The sequence below is a fragment of the Agelaius tricolor genome, unplaced genomic scaffold (assembly GCF_023055355.1).
Source record: "Agelaius tricolor isolate 1412-34295 unplaced genomic scaffold, bAgeTri1.0.p SCAF_6, whole genome shotgun sequence".
NCBI lineage: Eukaryota > Metazoa > Chordata > Aves > Passeriformes > Icteridae > Agelaius > Agelaius tricolor.
Window position 1 is genome coordinate 44,467,656 of NW_027269266.1, and position 19,631 is coordinate 44,487,286.

General features: G+C 39.5%; 1 protein-coding gene across 1 annotated transcript in view; it reads left to right on the plus strand.

Annotated features, from left to right (window-relative positions):
• The first annotated feature begins 84 nt into the window (after positions 1-84).
• BBS9 (Bardet-Biedl syndrome 9) overlaps positions 85-19,631 on the plus strand; it is a 282,925-nt gene continuing 263,378 nt past the window's right edge. Inside the window, exons 1-5 of the mRNA XM_071429624.1 lie at positions 85-492; positions 1,504-1,624; positions 4,937-5,087; positions 6,242-6,306; positions 8,764-8,877. Coding sequence (XP_071285725.1) covers positions 1,513-1,624; positions 4,937-5,087; positions 6,242-6,306; positions 8,764-8,877 — 442 coding nt within the window. The 5' untranslated portion in view covers positions 85-492; positions 1,504-1,512. The remainder of the gene's footprint in view (positions 493-1,503; positions 1,625-4,936; positions 5,088-6,241; positions 6,307-8,763; positions 8,878-19,631) is intronic.

The window sequence follows — 19,631 nt, forward strand, 5'->3', positions numbered from 1 at the left end:
GCCGGCCGTACCACGCCACAAGGGACAGGGGGAGGGAAAGGCTGGATGCACGGGTGGAGCTGGGCGCCTCGAGAGCAAGAGGTTTCTGTAAAGGGCTTGAAGAAAAAAAAATAACAAGCTGCTGAATGCTTAGAGTTGTTTTTTTAAATTTTTCTCCTCTCAGAAAATACAAAATAAATATTTCTCTTCTTTGCTCTTCCCCCCATGTACAGGACTAAGTGGGAGAGCCCAACGGCCCATGGCGCCGCTTCCCAAACTACATTTCCCAAGCTCTCCCCTGGGCGGGGCGTGGGGCGTTGAGCGGTTGGTGCCGGCGGTGGGGAGCGGAGGATGCTGGAGATGGCGGCGGCGGTGGGAATGCGCCTGTAGCTCTGCTGCTCTGTACCTTGCTTCGGGCCGCGACTGAGCGAGGAGCTCCTGTGAGGAAGCGGGGCTGCCGCCCCGGGCCGGCTCGGACTGCGCCCTGCCAGGGAGCTGTCGCCTCCCGCCCAAGTAAGCCCCTGTCGGGCTCCGTCTCTTTTCTCCGGCTGCACGGGGATGTGTGTCTGTATCTGCGTGTGTCCGTGTCCGTGTCCCAGGCTCGGTGTGGGTGCTGTGTGTGCTGCTCAGGGACTCTGTGAGGGAGGGCAGCAGGGAGTGAGGGGGTGTGTGTGGAGGGCTGTGCTGTGCCAGCCCGCACTCGGCGGCAGCAGGTTGCCTAGCGGGCATAGCGACAGTGAAAAAGGTGGAAAATACGGGGTTTTGTTTGTCGGACTTCGTTTCCTTGAAAGAGGAAAGGTGCGGGCTTGCAGTCTGCGTTTGTTCCTGTCTTTTTCCCTTCGTCCCGCTGGAGCTGCCGGTGAGTGGCAGCCCCTCGCCTCCTGTGCGGGCTGTGGGATCGACTGTGTCCGGGTCCATAGGCACGGAGCCGTGAGTTTTGAGCTAGGATAATGTTATTGTCAAGCTGCCCGCAAAGGGATTAGTCTCCTCGCTCCTTCCCTCCCCCCTTCTTAAAATAACATCAGGTAGGGAACAGAAAAGCTGATTTGTGCCCTGTATGACCGAGTTCTTTAGTCGTGTCACTGGAGCATCTTCAAGGCGATTATGCGGTGGAAGTTTTGATGTCAGTTTATGTCTCCATTTACTTGTCTAAAAATAATTTCTCTTGCAGAAGACTTGCATCAGAATCTTTTTTCTTTTTTTTTTTTTTGTTGGTACTCCTTGGTGAAAGAAGAGAACTCAGTTCTGTGACTTTAAAAACTTTTTATTACTTAGTGCTTGTAACAGAAGACATTTAGCATTTAACTGTTTTTAAAAGTCTGTTATTGTGTTGCATTTTCTTTATATAACTAGCAGCGTCTATCACATCTAATTCATCTGACTGTAATATTCCTGAGGTTGTTTTCAGAACTGTATAACCAGAAACTCCAGACACCTGAAATTAACATTTATTGAAAAAGTTGTTTGTATAAACAATTGCATGTATTAGTATAAACTTTAACAATGTTTTTTTTTTCTTTTCAGTAAAGAAGAATGTCCTTGTTTAAAGCTAGAGACTGGTGGTCCACTATACTTGGAGAAAAGGAAGAATTTGACCAAGGCTGTCTGTGTGTTGCTGATGTTGATAATAGTGGCAGTGGACAAGGTAAATTCAGACTTAAAATTGCTGGCTTTTAAGCCACACAGCTGTACGTTTGCTTTGACCAATGCATGCTGAAAGCTTGTTAGCCAGGCTAGTTGGCTCGTTAGTTTTAGTTCTGCTGTCTTTAATGTGTCCTTGTAAGAAGACAAATTCAGTGCTCTCTATCTTTTTATATTTGTATGCTGCTAAATATGTTAATTCTTGCTTGTGTTCACTAGTAACTTCTCTCATGTCTTATTCTCCCAATGGTAGATTTTTTTTAAAATAAAGAATTTTCATTTAGTCATGGGAGCAAACACATTGTGACTTCTAAAAACCTAGGGGAGAAAAAAGGAAGGTGAGAGCTAAAAAGTTAAGAATTTAGAAAAACAAATAAACAACGCTTTTGATCTGGAAAATAAGTGAAAAAATTGAAGTAAGTGACTCTGCTTGAGTAAACCCTGTGTTTCTGTGTAGTCATTAATAATGTGAAATAATCTTTCTGTCAGGGAGAGTTTTTGTGTGTGTATTTTTTAAAATGAATAAATTCTTGGTGTCTCTATGATATCATGCTCACCTTGGAACTTTATTTTTGCCTGGTAGAGGTACTTGACTTTGACTTCCTTGCTGCCATACTCTTCTAAAACTATTTTAATGTAAGGTTCTCCCTTTTCAGGATAATTTGAATAAAGTTGAGTTGTTATTGATTTGGTGTACAACCTTTTTCAGTAGAAATTCATAAGAGTCATTTAGGTCAGAAAACACCTTTAAGATCATTGAGTCTAACAACCCTGTTTTTGTTACTAAACCATGTCCTTGAGCACCATGTCTACACATCTTTTAAATACCACCAGGGGTGCTGATTCAGCCACTTCCCTTGGCAGTCTCTTCCAATGCTTCACAACCCTTTTGGTAAAATTTTTCTTAATATTCCATCTAAGTTTTACAGCCCCTGGTTCACCTCTAAGCCCTTCACTGGCTTTGTTGCCCTTCTCTGGCCATGCTCCACCACTTCCATGGCTTTCCTGTAGTGAGGGATCCCAAACTGAATACAGTATTTGAGGTGCAACCTCACCAGTGCTGAATACAGGGGGGCAATACTTCTCTAGCCACACACTTTCTGGTAGAAGCCAGGATACCATTGGCCTTCTTGGCCACCTGGGCACATGCTGGTTCATGCTCCAGCTGCTGTCAACCATCACCCTGGGTACTTTTCTGTTGGGTAGCCACTCCAGCCACTCTTCCCCATGCCTGCTGTGTTGTGTGAGGTTGTTGCAACTGAGGGGAATGACTGACACTTGGCCTTGTTGTACCTCATACAATTGGCCTCAGCCCATTGTTCCCGCCTGTTCAGATTCTGCCATAGAGCCATTCTACCCTCCAGCAGATAACCCTCCCACCCAGCCTGGTGTCATCAGCAGCCTCCTGAGGGTGCACTTGATCCCCTCCTCCAGGTTGTTGATAAAGGTAATAAACAGGACTGGCCCCAGTACTGAGCCCTGGGGAATGTCACTCGTGACTGGTCACCAGCTGCATGTAACTCAGTTCACCACCACTCTCTGGGCTCAGCCACCCAGCCATTTTTCTACCCAGTAAGCAATATAGCTTTTTAAGCTGTGACTATCCAGTTTCTCCAGGAGAATGCTGTGGGAAATGCTGCCGAAGGTTTACTTAAGTTGAGGTAAACAACATCCACAATCTGTCCCTTTTCCGTTAAGATAGTCACCTTGTCCTAGAAGGAGATCAGGTTGGTCAAACAGAACCTGCACATTATAAACCCCTGCTGGCTGGGTTTGATCTCCTGGTTGTCCCATCAAGCTGTGTGATGGCACTAAAGATGATATGCTCCATGGCTTTCCTTGGTACTGAGGTCAGGCTGACTGGCCCAGAGTTCCCTGGATCCCCCTTCTGACCCTTTATGTAGATGGGCATGACATTTGCTAGCTTCCAGTCATCTGGGAGCCCCTTGGTATAACTGATGATAAATGATGGAGAGTGGCTTGGTGAACACTTCCACACTCAGTGTTCCTGGGTGGATCCCACCTGGCCCCATAGACTTGTGTTTGTGTCTAAGTGATGTAGCTGATCACGTCTCCTTGCACTATGGGGGCCTCATTCTGCTCCCTGTCCCTGTCTTCCAGCTCAGGGGCTGGGTACCCAGAGAACTACTGTTGCTCTATTGAAGACTTAGGCAAAGGCAGTACTAAGTGCCTCAGCCTTTTCCTCATCCTTTGTCACTATATTTCCCCCTATATCCAATAAAAAATAGAGATTCTCCTTGGTCGTCCTTTGGTTGCTGATATATTGATACAAACATTTTTAGTCTTTTATGGCAGTAGCTAGATTAAGTTCTAGTTGGATTTTGGCCCTTGTAATTTTCTTCCTGCATAACCTTATGATTCAGCTGATGCAGCCCCCCTGATTCAGCTCCCCCTTCTTCCAAAGGTCATATTTTCTCTTTTTCCTGAGTTCCAGGCAAAGCTTGTGCAGCCAGGATGGTGTTCTTCCCTGCAAACTTGTCTTTTGGCACATGGGGATGGCCTGGTCCTGTACATTTTAAGACTTCCTTTGTTAAAAATGTTCAGCCTTCCAGGGCCCCTTTGCCCTTCAGGACTGCCTTCCAAGGGACTCTGTCCACCAATCTCCTAAATGGGTGAAAATCTGCCCTCAGGAAGTCTATGAGAGCAGGTCTGCTGTTCCCCCTCCTTCCTTCTCTAAGAACTGAAACTAATTTGTGATCACTGTGCTCACTACAGCCTCCAACCATCACATCACCTGTAAATCCTTCTCTGTTCACAAACAGCAAATCCAGTGGGGCACCTTCCCTAGCTGGCTCCTTCACCAGTTGTGTAAGGCAATTATCTTTCATACACTCCAGAAATCTCCTAGACAGTTCCTCTCTGCTGTGTTATATTCTCAGCAGACATCTGGTAACTTGAAGTCCTCCACGAAAGCAAGGGCTGGTGATTGTGAGACTTCTTCAAGCTGTTTGTAGAATATTTTGTTGCCTCTTTGTCCTTGTTGGGTGGTCTGTAACAGACTCCAACCATGACATCTGCTTCATTGGCTTTTCCCTGATTCTTACCCATAAACACTTTATTGCTGCCATCACTGGTGCTGACAGATATTCATGTATTGAATATGGAAATTGCAAATGTAATTGCTAAAGTTAAACTAGAAGACAGAGCATAATGAACAATAATTGAATCATGTTAGTATTCTGTCTTTTTATTTATGGTATTATTTGAAGCACTCTGCAGCAAATTGAATTCCACATGTGCATGCTATTGTATTGTGTAGTATCCTATGTGTTGTTTTTGTTTGTTTGTTTTTTAGATAAAGTTATTGTGGGCAGTTATAATGGATATCTCAGAATCTTTAATCCACATCCTGTGAAACCTGGAGATGAAGTACAGCCTGAAGACTTGCTCTTGGAAGTGCAGCTGCGAGAACCAATATTGCAGGTGGAAGTGGGAAAGTTTGTTTCGTAAGTAAATGGCAGGCTATGGTGCTGTTTATTTAAATATTAGATGTGATTTTCTTCCTTTGTTTTGGAGGGTGAGTTTTCAGTTTCTAGATGGAAACTACTAATCACATCTATGAATCCTATAGTATGCATTTGATCTGCTTCTTGAATCATCTTCATATGAGAGATTTTTACTTAAGGTATATAGAGGATAATCTCCCAGGTAGTTATGCAATTTTTTAGAAGTATGTAGAACAGGAAAAACTTAACATTTAAAGTTATCTTTTAAGGTGTTAAGAATACTTGACTAACTTGTTATGGTCTAGGATGTAATACTGGCCAATTGTTTCCTGTTTGATAGAGGATAGAAGATCCTTAATTCCAATGAATTTAGTGGAAACAAGTGACCAGATATAGGAGAGATACTGTGACTCTAAGGAAAACACTTTATAGTTAATTGGCTGTAAGAGAATCTGCTTAAGAGAACTTTATTCTAGAAATTGGTTCTTGAAGGATTCATTTTAATTTTGAAATGAACTTCTAATACTGTAGCATGAACTTTATTTAAAAATGAAAGTAAAACCTGAACTAACCATGGAGAAGATTCGTGCTCTGAGATCAAAGAGTCAAGTACTCATGGAGTGACTCTTTGCAGGAATGATAATGTTTTACTCTGTGAAATAAGCTAAAACATTTCAAGTATTTTGCTAGAAATACTATTTGTGTTTGCAGGAAGAGGAATGTGAAGGTTTGGAGGTTCCATGCAGCTACTACAAAAGTGGATTTAAAAAAAAGTAGTGTCTGATGTTGCTGAATAATTCTTGTTTGGAGGGTTGATCTGCATATTGTCTCTCCATGAAGGATTAACAGCACCTTCTTTCAAATGAGTTTCAAACTAAACTGCAAACTAAACTGGGAATATAGTTGGGTTGCTCTTCATATTTGCATCTCAAAATATGTTCTTAAAGGATTCATTTTGATTTTGAAATTAACTTCAAGCACTTCAGCATGAATTTTGGAAGATCAGTACGTCTGAGTTTTTATACTAGCATCTAACACCCAAACCTTTGCATTTGGCCTACACATGAGAGTAATTTTAGCATGTTTCTTGAATTTTATCCTGTATGAATTCTATTTGAATTTATCTAAAAATAGTGTTTTTATACCCTTTTCAGTGGTACTGAAGGACTTCATCTGGCTGTGTTGCATTGCCGAAAACTCTGCGTGTATGCTGTTTCAGGTTAGTTTACAGATCCAAACTTTCCACTGTTTTTAAGTGTATTCTAAAGTTTAGATTAGGTTAATCTTAAACTTGGTATATACAATGTTTGCTCATCATCACTGAAGATCTGCAGTCGTGTTCTTTCACTCAAGCCCACCTATGAAGAGGAGATATTAGTAATTAGGTTTAGCAGAGGTTTGCTGATCTACTCCATGCCTGAGATGCTGAGATGTGTGTGATGGTCTGTGGTTAGTAGTGATTGTGAGCAACTAGTTCTTATTATGTTTTTATGAATTGGTGTTACTGTTCAACATGCTAATGAACAGGTGGTTTGATAATGCCAACCTACTTAGCTCTTTAAAAAGAAACAATTATGATTCTTTCTGAACTCAGAAGTCCAGATATTTTTTTAGAAAGCCAGAATATTGGTAAGGTAGCCCATAAGAAGACAGAAGGTTAATACTGGTAAGAAGGTGAAACCACTGTGTTTTGTCTTAAATCCTCTTTCTTCGACTGCCTTTGGCTGGAAATTCTATATGATGTGTTCTCTCTGTATGTGAAGAGCCTAGTAATGAAATACATGTTCTGTACTTTGATTTTTTTTCTTCTGTATGCTCAGAGCAAAGCACAGATTTCTATTAATGGTACATCCATCTTCAAAATTCAATAGACAGCATGGCGTTGTTCATTTTCTCCATGCAGGGACACACTCTGTGATTCCTTTCATTACAAGAGCATGGTTTTCTTGTAGGAGCAGCTTGTTTCCTATTTACAGCCTTGTAGTCAGGTTACAAAAATGTACTTTCTTTGCCTATCTGGAGACACCTGTGAAATTGGTCTTTGCTGAGGAGGGATTCTTGGAGATGTGCTGCAGTTTAGTGCTTTCTCTTGCTGCAATAGTGTTTATGCCTTAGGATTATAGCCTACCATTACAATTTTTATTAAAACAATTTATTTTAAAATTTGCCTTAGGAGCATACAATACTAAGTCTAGAAGTCTTTAGCAGTTATAATTTGCTGTTTGGTCTACATGGCTTAAGCAGTTAAGTAATAATAAAAGTAAATTTCTGCTATCTTTTAACAGACTTTTCATACTAATCTGTAAGCATTCCTGCTTTAGTGGTAATTTTTTTCATCTGAATGGGTACTCTCAAACAAGCTCCTTTGAGAAATAACTATCATTACTTCTTTATGCTTTTAAGGCAAATGACATTTTCATAAAATGGAATCTTTACTTGCTTTATACATGCTACCATATCTGTTATTCGTAATAAAAATCACTATGCTGCTTCTTTGGACAAATTAAAGCATCCTTCAGGGCTGACTAAAGTGTGGCCTTGATATTGTATTGCAATCAATATACACAGGCTGACTACTTTTCAACTTGTTTATCCTGAAGTGTTGATGATTATCTAGTTACTACCCAGCAGGGCTTTTCCCCTCATGTCTATTCCAGTCTTTTCCCTAATGTGGGCCTGCTTTAGAGGTCAAAACTGTGTTTGATTTGTTTGCAGAAATTGCCTAACAGGTTAGCCTAAGCTACAAATCTTTCATAGAATGTTGTTTAAGTTGTTGTTGGAATAATATATGTATAATTAAAGCTGTGGCAGGATTTAGTGCAAAACACATTTTTCCCAACTGATGTGACTGTTCTCAAAGGATTTTGTTTACTTTTTTCCCTTTGCTAATATTAGTCCTTAAGTATTATTTTATGTAATGAACTTTACTTTCTTCATGGGGTTCAGGAAAAACTTGATTCTCAAAAGAGGAACTTCAGTTTCTTTAGAAAGGCTTTTATTTTCTGTTAGTTCCTTGAAGGAGTCAGGAAGTTAAATTTCATGCAGACCTTTTCAGAGAATGTGACATATATTCTGTGACATATATCTTTTTATGTGGCTTTCCTGGACTATCTGCATATAACAAAATTATTTTTGTTACCATATGTTTGTCTTTTATCTTCACATTGCTGATCACTGCATTCAATTTTCAGGCAAAGTAAAGGCAAGTGATGAGTGTGCCCTAAACACAGCTTTGTCAAATTGGAGCTAAAGACCAGCTACAGCTTAATTTGAGACAAAGACTATTGCTACTGAAGCTGGTTGTTGGATATAGTATATTTACCAAATAGCTAGAGAATCATAAGAATGCCCCTTTGAGCAGGGGGAATCAAAGCTTTTTTCCTGATCTTAGAGGTGTGCCCAACATGAAAAATACATTTAAGTAATAAAATCTCACCCTTTTGTGAGGTCTTTATACCATGTATAGTATAATGAGACTTTATTTCTGGTTCTGACTTTTGGAGTTTTATATCTTGGTGATTTTTTTTTCAGGAAGCAGCAGTGTGAGCCTACGTATCTCAAAAGTCACTAGAAATTAAGTTACATTTTCTTCAGATTGTTGACACTGATACTCCTTTAGTTTTTCCACAGTGCATGTATCAAATTAATAAATATTTATGCTTTGTTTTTTTTGTAGGAACTCAGGGGAATGTGGAGCATGGGAACCAGTATCAGATTAAACTGATGTACGAGCACAATCTTCAGAGAACTGCTTGTAATATGACTTATGGCCCATTTGGCGGTGTAAAAGGTAAGCTCCTTGTATATTCTTTATAATTAGTTGTTTAACTGAATTTTGAAAGGCAGCATGATGCTGTTGTCTAGAGAAAAACATCTTTCTATTCATCATGGTACTTTTTATCTGATGCACCTTGAAAATAACTCAAGTTGAAATGAGTGAAGAATATGAAATGCAGAATAGTTGTTTTCTCAGATTTTGAACTGGATATGAGTTTACAAGGATAATATTGATTTTAAAAAATGTGACAAAATTCCTGGCTCTTCCCTTGTAAAGTACTTCAATGTCTAAAAATAATTGTTTTCTTCTGTGCTTGGGTTCTCTTTTACTTTTCTGGGCTTGCTTATCCTGAGCAAGTTAAAAAGTTCACATCTTCTTTTGCTGAACCTAAGGTATCAAGTGTCTTGAAAGATATGTAATGCAGACTTCTAAAAAGCTACTTAAACTTAGATTGGGAAAACAGAACAGTAGACAGTAATATTTATGGTGTATTTGTAGATTTGAATGAGTTTAATAGATATCAGTATTTTTTGAACTTGTGAACTTGATTTTGTGTTCTGATTTGGAAGCATTGAGATTGGTTTTGCATAACATCTCCTTTTCTTCAGAAGTAGAGATTGGCTAAAAATATCTGGGGGGTGGCAGTCATCAACAAAAGTAGTGTCACTAACCTGTTGGCAGCGTGATAAGTCACTTTCTGAGGCAGAAAGTCTCCTTCATCAATATGGCAAATGTATGTAGACAGTCCCTCAGTTCTGTGTCTGTAATAATCTTGCAGTAATAATGCTACAATGCCTTAACTCAAACTCAGGCTTGTCCCTGGGCTGACCAAAATCCTTACTGATTGAAGAGATTTTCAGCTAGTAATTTCTTACAGCTACCTTGGGGAAAATGGTCCGCTCATGTGGGTGAGAAGGTGTAAGGGCTATGAGTATCTTGAGAAGTGAGTGTATATGGTATGGGCAAATTCCTGTTAAAAGCAGAAAGACAATACAGAGGTTCCTAAATCTGAGAAGAGGGAACAATGTTCTCTGACATTCTACAGTGGAGTTGCAGTAACAAATGTATAGGGGATAATAAACTAAGTGTTGTGAGTGTCTGGAACAGTTCAGAAAGAATAAAACAAGTAAACATGTACCACTATGCAGTTCTGCAGAAGAAATTCTCTGGATTTTTTACGTGCATGTTTGTTTACCATGGAGACCTAAGTAAGATGTCTGACCACCAGCTCAATCTTGATGCCTGACCTGTGTCATGAGCTGTGGTGGAAGCAAGTAATCTGATTTAGAAGGTGTCTTTGCAAGCTAGAGAGACAAAAGGTAATGTTTACCCTAGAACCTACTCAGCAAGCCAAACACTTGACCTAGGATGGTCAAAATGAGGGCCAATCCTGACAAAGCAGCAAGAACAGCAGAAGGAGCTCTGGTAAGTTCTGTAACCTTTTCTGAGTCTTCTGTGTTAGCATGTTGTGCTGATTACCTTTTCCTTTTTTGCTTCACCATGTTCCAGTTCACATATGTGTGTTTATTGCTGTTGGGCAAAGAATGATCTCAAGTCATAAATAAACAAAGAAGGCAGGTGTTTATGTTATGTAATGAATAATATATATTCAAATTGTAAGATCAAGATGCTTTCTGTTTAGGACCAAAATCTAGGAAAATTATAGTGAATGTTCAGTCACCTGATAGGAGGCTAATAAGGCATGTGTTGAAGCATCAGAGAAATTGTCAAAAAGGACACTGGGGAAAGTTCTTTTTGGAAAATTAAGGAATTTTTTTTTTTGGTAGGTATCCTGGACTGAATGTTTTTTTTATGTGGCTTTCCTGGACTATCTGATTAGATTTTTTATCAAGGAAATGCCTCTAATCTTGCCTCAAGCCTTTTGCAGTGAATCTATTTCAGGGTTTTTTTAAGCATCATCTTTAATATCTTGTTTTGTCCTTGAGGCTTGTGAAGGACAGTATTGTGGTTTTATTTCTACCTCACAAAACCAGCCAGAGTGAGCCAGAAAGGAAAGCAAGTGCTGTTAATTTTAGTAAACAAATGCCTGTCCTGGTCTAGCCTGCCATGCTATCACTGTGTATCTGTGTTCGGTAGATAGTCTGGTGTGCCACTGAGAGTCTGTAAATAAATTAACTTTTTTTTTTTTACCATCAGCCTTCCATAGGCTTCTCTGGAATTCTTTTTAGGCATCTACTAACAGTGTCTCTTGCCTTCAGTAGAGGTTAATTCTTGGTGGTGCTATAAGCCTGCAGCAATGAGCTTGCTTTGCTAACAGTCTGCCTTCTGCACCACAGTCTGGAAGTAGAATAAGAAAATACAAGGAGAGGTTTTGCATTTCTTGCCATCTGTTACTATTGTGACTAATATGTGTCTTACTGCTATACTCAAGCATGTTTGAAACAATGTGAGGGTGAAAGAGGCCCTTCACAGGTCATGTTCACAGAACTACTGAAGCAGATGCAGGAGAATGGCAGTTGAACAGAAGGAGGAAAGCATGCGTGCAGGGAAAGCATGCCGTGGGAGTGTTGGGGAGGAGGGTGAATGTCAATCACCCAGGAACATGATTTTTCATCTGAGTAAGCAAAGAATGCTGTAGGAGTTTACACAGAGAACTTGATCTATGAAGCTGCTCAGTCTTTGCTCAGATTTCTCTTCCTGAAGGTTATGCTTTTTTTTCTTTTTATGGAGCTCTTAATCCTATACCTTCAGTGGTAAAGCAGTGCATTCTACTCAGCTGTAGGATTTAACGCTGACAAAAGAACAAAAAGATTGAGTTGCAGTGCTGAGGTATATATGACAGTAAAGTCAGGACAATGAACTTTAGACAAGCTAACTTGTCCTTCTAACTCTTCAAGGAGTTAGTTGGACCCCTTGTGAAACTGCCCTCAGGGACAAGGACTCAGAAAATGGCAGATCTTCAAGGATGCCTTCCATAGAGTGCAAGAGCTCAGGATCCCCAGATGTGAGAAATTGGGAAAGGAAGGCAAGAGATTGACATGTCTGAGTTGAGACTTGCTGGTCAAAGTAAAGGGCAAGAAGAAAATGCATAGCCAATGGAGACAGGGAGAGGTGACCTGGGAGGAATATAGGGATGCTGTCTGGTTGAGTAGGGATGGGGTTAGAAAAGCCAAGGTACAGCTGGAGATGAACTTGATGAGGGGTGCAAAGAGTAACAAGAAGGGTTTCTACAGGTGCATTGGCCAAGGGAAGGTCAAAGGAAGCAACACAGGCAAACTGGTAAGAGTGGATGAGTGGAAGGCTGAGGAACTCATCAACTTTTTTGCTTCAGTCTTCACTTGTAATCTCTCTTCTGGGGGGTAGTGGGGGAAAAAAGTCTCTCCCACTGCAAGGAAAGATTGGTTTTGTGACCACCTGAGGAACCTAAGTCTGTGGGACTTATCTGAGAGGAGCCCCAGAACACTGAATGCATTTTAAAAGGGCTGGAAAGGACCATCCCCCCCCCCCCTCGAAGTAGTGACCTGTCAGCCTCACCTCTGTGCTGGAAATGTCATGGAACAGAACTTCCTAGAAACTGTGCTAAGTCACATGGAGAACAGGGATGTGACTCTAGACAGTCAGCATGGCTTCACTAAGGGCAAGTCCTGGCAGATCAACTAGTGGCCAAGTGGTAGAGAGCTATGGAGTGACTACATCAGTGGATAAGGTAAGGATTATGAATGTCATCTATCTGGACTTCTGTAAAGTCATTGACACACTCTCCCACAATATCCATCTCTTTAAATTGGGGAGAGATGGTTTTGATGGGTAGGCTGTTCATTAGATGATGAATTAGTTTTGTGGTTGCATCTAGAATACAACAGAATCACAGAAAATCCCGAGTTTGAGGGGACCCATCAGGATCATCCAGTCCAACTCATGACCCTGTGCAGGACACCCCAAGAATCCCACCATGTGCTTCTTCAACTCAGACAGGCTTCGTGGTGTAACCACTTCCCTGGGGAGCCTGCTCAACCACTCTCTGTGTGAAAAACTTTTTCCTGATATCCAACCTAAACCTCACCTGACTCACCTTCTTGTCATTTCCTCAAGTCCTGTCACTGGTCACAAGAGTGAAAGATCAATACATGATCCTCTACCTCCCCTCAGGAGGATGTTGAAGACCACAGTGATATCTCCTCTCAGTTCCCTCTTCTCTAGGCTGAACAAATTGAGTGACCTCCATTGCTCCTTATAAGGCTTCCTCTCCAGACCTTTCACCATCCTATAGAATGACTTGGGCATCTGTAGTAGGAGCAGTGCTCTTTAATTTCTTCATCAATGATCTAGGCAGTGGGACTGAGTGCACCCTCAGCAAGTTTGCAGATGACACCAAGCTGTGTGGTGCGATTGACACACCTGAAGGATGGGAAGCCATCCAGAGGCACCAGGACAAGCTTGAGAAGTGGGCTTATGGGAACCTGACAGAGTTCAACAAGTTGAAGTGCTGCACCTGTGTCTGGGCAATCCCAGATAAATGAAGGGGGAGATGAACTCACTGAGAATGGCCCTATGAGAAGAACTTGGGTGTTCTCATGGATGAAAAGCTGGATGTGAGGCAACAGTTTGCACTCACAGCCTGGAAGGCCAAGTGTACCCTGGTCTGCATCAAAAGCTGTGTGATGATCAAGGTGAGGGAGGTGATTGTCTCCCTTGTGAGAGCTCACCTGTAGTGCTGCTTGCAGTTCTGGAGTCCTCATCACAGAGAAGACATGAACCTGTTAGGTCCAGAGGAGGGCCATGAAGATGATCGGAGAGCTGGAGCACCTCTCCTACAAAGACAGGCTGAGAGAGTTGGAGTAGTTCTGCCTGGAGAAGAAGAAGAGGAATTCAGGGAGACCTGTATGTGGTCTTTAGATACTTAAAGGGAGCCTAAAGGAAAACTGAGGGCAAAGGCTTCATCCTACAAGAGGGACAATTTAGATTAGATATAAGGAGGAAGATTATTTACAATGAAGGTGGTAAAACACTTAAGGTCAGATTGAATGGGGTCTGGGCAACCTGATCTACAAGATGTCCCTCCTCATTGTGGGGGAGGTTTGGACTAGATGACATTTAAAGAACCCTTCCAACCCAAACTGTTCTATGATTCAATGATTTTAATGTCTCTGGAGTTGTTTCACATGTTCGAAATACAGAAACAAACACTGCTAGATGTGTATTGTATTCTCATTCAGCTTTCTTCAGTGCAAGTTTTTGTTGTTCTGTCCCTGCTAGTTTATAGCAAGCTTAGACCCTTGTAATATTTTGGTCTATTTGACAGCAAATCTCTTTGGCTGAAATCTGATGGAGATGTATAATATAAAATGTATGACTGTCACTTCTGAACTGTTCATTTTTTTGACTCTTGTATTAAGAAAAAATCTATTAGTGATTTCTCTGTGGGGAGTATTGTGAAGTAAAGAAACCTATTATGTAGCCTTATTTCTAAATTTCATTCTTGCTGGTGTCTTCAGATTAATGATTTGATCTATGTGCAATTTTCACATGTGGAAGAATTGAGACAGATGTTCTCATAACAGGAACTGATGAAGAAACAACAAACTCATTTATTCTCATGATAGAAAGTTGAAATCTAAATTAAAGAAACTATTAAATCTGTAAGTAAAAAACCCAAACACTGAGAAGTTGACTAGTGGCTTGCATAGATTAACTGTACATTTTTCTTAAAAATAGGAGCGTGTGAATTGTGGTTGTCACCACTAGATGGTCCTCTTACAACACTTACCAGTCAGCATTTTTAAAGCTGCATTTATTCTCGAGCTGATTCTACAGGTGTATTTACTGCAACACTTAGTGGGGTATAGAAAGCACAAAAGCACTTTCTGAAAACCTCTATAGCTAAGAGTCTTATTGATCGAAACAAAATGTATTCTGGTGGTTGTAGAATGCTAGCAAAAAGGTGAGATGAAATTGATTCTTACTTTCAGCAGAACTGTTACTGGTTCAGGGGTGTGAGAAATAACGATGAAATGCCTTATAAGTTTAGCTAGAATTCTAAACAAAGCTAATGGAAATGTTTAAAAATAGTAAATGGAAAACACCTACAAAAATGAAAATGTAGAAGTCAAACATAGTGTAGGCAGAGTTGGTTGTGACTTAGAATTTTAAAATCTGTGGCAAAGGATTATAGTGCAGATCTTTACATTTCTTTACTGCTTTAGCTAAATGTTTGTTCCTTGCTGTCTCTGAACACTGGTGCTAAAATGAAAACAAGAAACTATCAAGAAGGGACATATAAACATCAGCTATTGATTTTATATTTAAAAAACCTAGTATTGTTAGCCTAGATTTTGAAAAGTTGAACTTAACTTCAAGACACTGCCTTTGCAGTTTAGAATGCATATCTCCTTTTCATATATCTGAACTCTTCCTTACGGTCTTAGAGCTATAAGTTGAGTTTGTCATCCAGGGCTCCAGTTCTAGCATATGGGTCATTTTAGAAAGGATGATTCATGATAAAACCGTGAGTCAGTAGTGCTGAACCCTAGTTTTGAACCAAGTGAACTCTTAACCTAGCCACAAAATGTCACAGCCCTTAAGTAATGAACAGATTGTAAACTTCATGGTTTACTTCAGATAGAAAATTTAAAGACCTTGAGGGTACTCTACCTTAAGCTGTCCTTTTTTTTATTAAGAAAATGAAGGTGAAAAAGCATATATCCTTAAGATTTATGTTTCACCCTTACTTATGGTGAGTACTCAGCTTTACAAAAATTTTACTTTATATATAAGTTTTATAAGGTCAGGTTGTACTATTATGGCATCATGCAATTACGCCACCAGAGACTGCTCTGCTAAGAATTCAACTGTCATTATATGAAGTGATGTTTGCTGATAGTTTAAATTATCTTGGAAAGTATTTTCTGTTTTCACATCTGTAGTATGTTCTGAGTCTTTATGAGTCAAATACCAATGACCTGGTATTTGGCTCAAGCTCATAGTTTAAGATGATGAGCTCATTAGAGAGGTTAAGTTTGGAGGCAGCCTGGGCTGTTGCAACCCTGGCCTGGCTGAGTTTGTGATCTCAAGGAGTATGGTCTTGGCAAGAAGCAAAGTCAGGACCCTGAGCTTTGGAAGAGTGAACTTCCAGACATCTAAGGAGTTGGTGAATGAGATGTCCTGAAAAACTGTCCTTAAAGACAAAGTAGCTGACTAGAGCTATCACTTGGAGCACAAAGCTCTCCATCCCAGTGTGAGAGAAATCAAACAAGGTAGGGCAGACACTGATATGGATGAGCAAGGATCTCATCCTCAAACTGAGAAGAAAGAAAGAAATGTGCAGCCAGTGGAAACAGAAGACAGGTGACCTGGGAAGAGTACAGGGATATCATTCAGATGTGTAGGAATGGGATCAAGAATGTCAAAGCACTGATGGAACAGGACTTAGTGAGGGATGTGAAAAATAACAAGAAGCTATTCTGTAAGTATACAATGTCAGAAAAGAAAGGCCAAGGAGACCAATAAATGACAAAGAAGAACTGGTAACAACAGATACGGAGAAGAATGAGGTACTCAATGAGTTTTTTGCCTCAGTCTTCACTGGCAGCCAGGTTTCCCACGTCTCTCAAGTTCCTGAACATGTAGTGGGAGTTGGGAGAGCCAAATTCCTCCTGCAGGTTTGGGACTACTTGGTGAAACTGATTAGCCACAAGTCTGTGGGGCCTGATGACATGCATCCCAAGGTCCTGAGGGAACTGCCTGAGGTTGTTGCAAAGCCACTCTCCATTGTATTTGAAAAATCATAGCAGTCAGGCAAAGCCCTGGTAACTGGAAAAAGGGGAACACCTCTCCTATTTATAATTAGAGTAGAAAGGAAGATCTGGGGAACTCCAGACTAGTGAGCCTCTCCTCTGTGTCTGGGAAAATTATGGAGCGGATCATCCTGGAAGATTGGAAGTCACTGCTGATTGAAAGCTTCTGATAAATAAGTTGCATGTTTTTCCATTTTTAAAAGGTATGAATGGAGTGAAGCAAGTGAACTGCATATAGTGTTTTAGTTGAGAATTTCTTTTCTTATTCTTCTTTATCATACAGTCTCCCTCGAGTTCAATTTCTAAGGCATAAATCTAGTATTAATCTAGAAATAGTCAAGTCTTACTAAGCAATATTCCATATATTGTTTAGTCTTAATAAAGTTAAAACAATGTTAATTGAAAAACAGTGAGAAGGGTTTTGTTTTTGGTAGCTAGGTAGTGATTGGATTTTGAGCCAGTATTGTTACATTTTTTGATTGATATAATTTGGTCATAATTTTATATCATTGCCATGTTTTATTTTTTATGGTTACACGAAAATCACGTTATTTTAATTAAAATAATGGTGAATTTGATCTGTTCTACCGGTGCATTTTGGTTAATCAATTTACCATTGTTGACATTAGTTGTATGAAGTAATAGTAGTAAATTGTTGTAAAAATATTAAAAACTCCTTATAGATACATAATCACCCTGAGATTAGTTGAGATAATTATTAGCTGCTTAAGAATCTCAGGAATTTACATATTGGCACAGTAAAAGATTTGCAGGGAATGGACATTAAGCAAAACTAATTTTTGGCTCAGTGCAAATAAATTCATATTACTTAATAATTAATTTTTATCATCTTTTCCTAACATGATGTTTAGATAATTAGTGCTGAAGTTACCTTAATGTTGTACCTACAAGATACAGAATAGACTCTGACCTGTGCCTTTACTTTGTAATGCCCATAGTGAAGGTATTTAGACAGGGTATGTTTTCCTGCCTGTAGAGAAATCTGAGAAAGAAGACAGTAGTTTGGAAAATGAATCTTACTCCTACTTTACCATTTTCTGTTGGATGGTTTAGGACTTAGCCACTTTATACTGTTAGCCTAAGTCCTTCTACATCTTGAGAAACAGTCAATGTACTTCTTGTGCCTGACTGTTCTTAAAAAGAGATTTACTGGTGTGGAGCCTGCTTATAAGAGATGATGGTATTATGCTTTTTATAGGGGAAGAAAAGTGCCCTTATTACTTCTTTGAAAAAGTTTGCAGATTAAGCCACAATTTCATTCTTTGCCTTGTTTGCCTTGAGTCAGATGTGACTTATGTTTGAGGAAAGTATGTGCAATAAATTTCTGCTGAAGTAATGTGAAGAGTAGAGAAGGGCTTTAAAGTAAAAACAAAGCCACTGTTACTTGAAACTAAGGCAGCTTTACAGATTATCACATAAATTTCCTGTGGTCAGTTGTGCATTAGGCCGAATGCTGGGCAGGATAGTAGCTCATATATGAACAAGTATCAGTGTGTAAGGAGTGAATACTAAAGTTCTCTGCTCTGAGGCCTGGTGAATGAAGTGCAGGTTTCCTGAGCTGCTCTCTGAAGTGCTTAGGAAGTGTGTGAATGATCACATGCTCTAGGAGGAGGATGCCCTTTCCCAGGTGAGGATTGAGTTCTGTGGTTGTTCTTCAGGGTGCAAGTGGTACATTAAAGTGGGTGTATAAACACTCTGAATGCTTCCACTTTTTTTTTTTTTAATTTAAAAAAAGTTTTTTTTCAATTTTAAAGATCTTTTTAAATCTTCTTAAGAAGTAAAAAACCAGCATGATAGCTCACCAGTGGGGGACACAATCTATTGAGTTGCTCTTGAATAGAATACTGATGTTATTTAATGACAGGCAGAAATCATAGTTTAATAACTTTGCTTTCATAACTGCTGAATTATTTTTGAATAATGTTTGCTTACAGATAATGGTTTTGCACTGCAAAAGCACTGTTACTGCTTTGTGTGATTCCACACACTTGCATTATCTAATAGTTAAATAATAAGTGAATTAACCACAGTTTTCTATAACTCTTCTAATGAGTTGATAAATGATTTAGTATTGGATCCCCCTAATTAGTAATTAGGATCCCCCTAATAAGCAGAGGCTTTGAAATGTACATTTTCATCTGAAACCTTAATGCCTTAATTCAGCTTCCAGAGTAGTTCAGATTTATTTGAAGTTGTTCCATGGATACTCTACCAGTAAAGGCAGATAATAAAACAATAGCAAAGGGAAGGAAAAAAGAAAATACAGCCTTGACATGAAAATGTTACAAGCAGAAAAGTGTGAAAATACCTTGAACCTATCTTTTTCTCAGCAAATGGCCTTGAATTCATTTTACTTTTATTATAGCACTGGCCTAGAGGCAAAGTATGTTTGAGTGTTACAACAAAGAGGGTGCTATATGGAGGAATTTTTTTAATAATGAAATACAACATATGCATAAACCATGCAACCTTGTAACAGGAAACTTTGTGAGGAGGGTAGACTGTGTTTAACTTTTCTACAATTCTGCAAGAATAAATTTTATTAGGTGTTAGTCAGAAAAAAAATTATCAGCTGAGTTTTATGCTGTAAGGTTAAATGATTCTTATGACTATGTTTAAACACTGGAGCAGTATAAATTCAGACTTTGATTTATTGGCTAGTTCTGTTAAGGAGCAGGATATTTAACTGTTGCCTTCCTTTTAAATTGCTTCTGCGTAAGGACAGATTTTTTGAAAGGTTTGAGCTTTGAAATTTTTTCATGGAATAGATCTAGTGATGACTACTTCTAAATGGTTTCTCACTCAACTTTGGGAAACTGTTAGTGTTTTTTTTTTTTTTTTTTACCTAATAATAATTGAGTTAGAACTTTTCTAAATTGAAGAGGTGAATGGAAAAATCATCAAGAAAAATGTTCTCTGTATCTCTTACCATCCGTTTCCTCTTCTTAACAGTAATGATTGTAGCCTAATGATCACAGCCTAACTGAAATA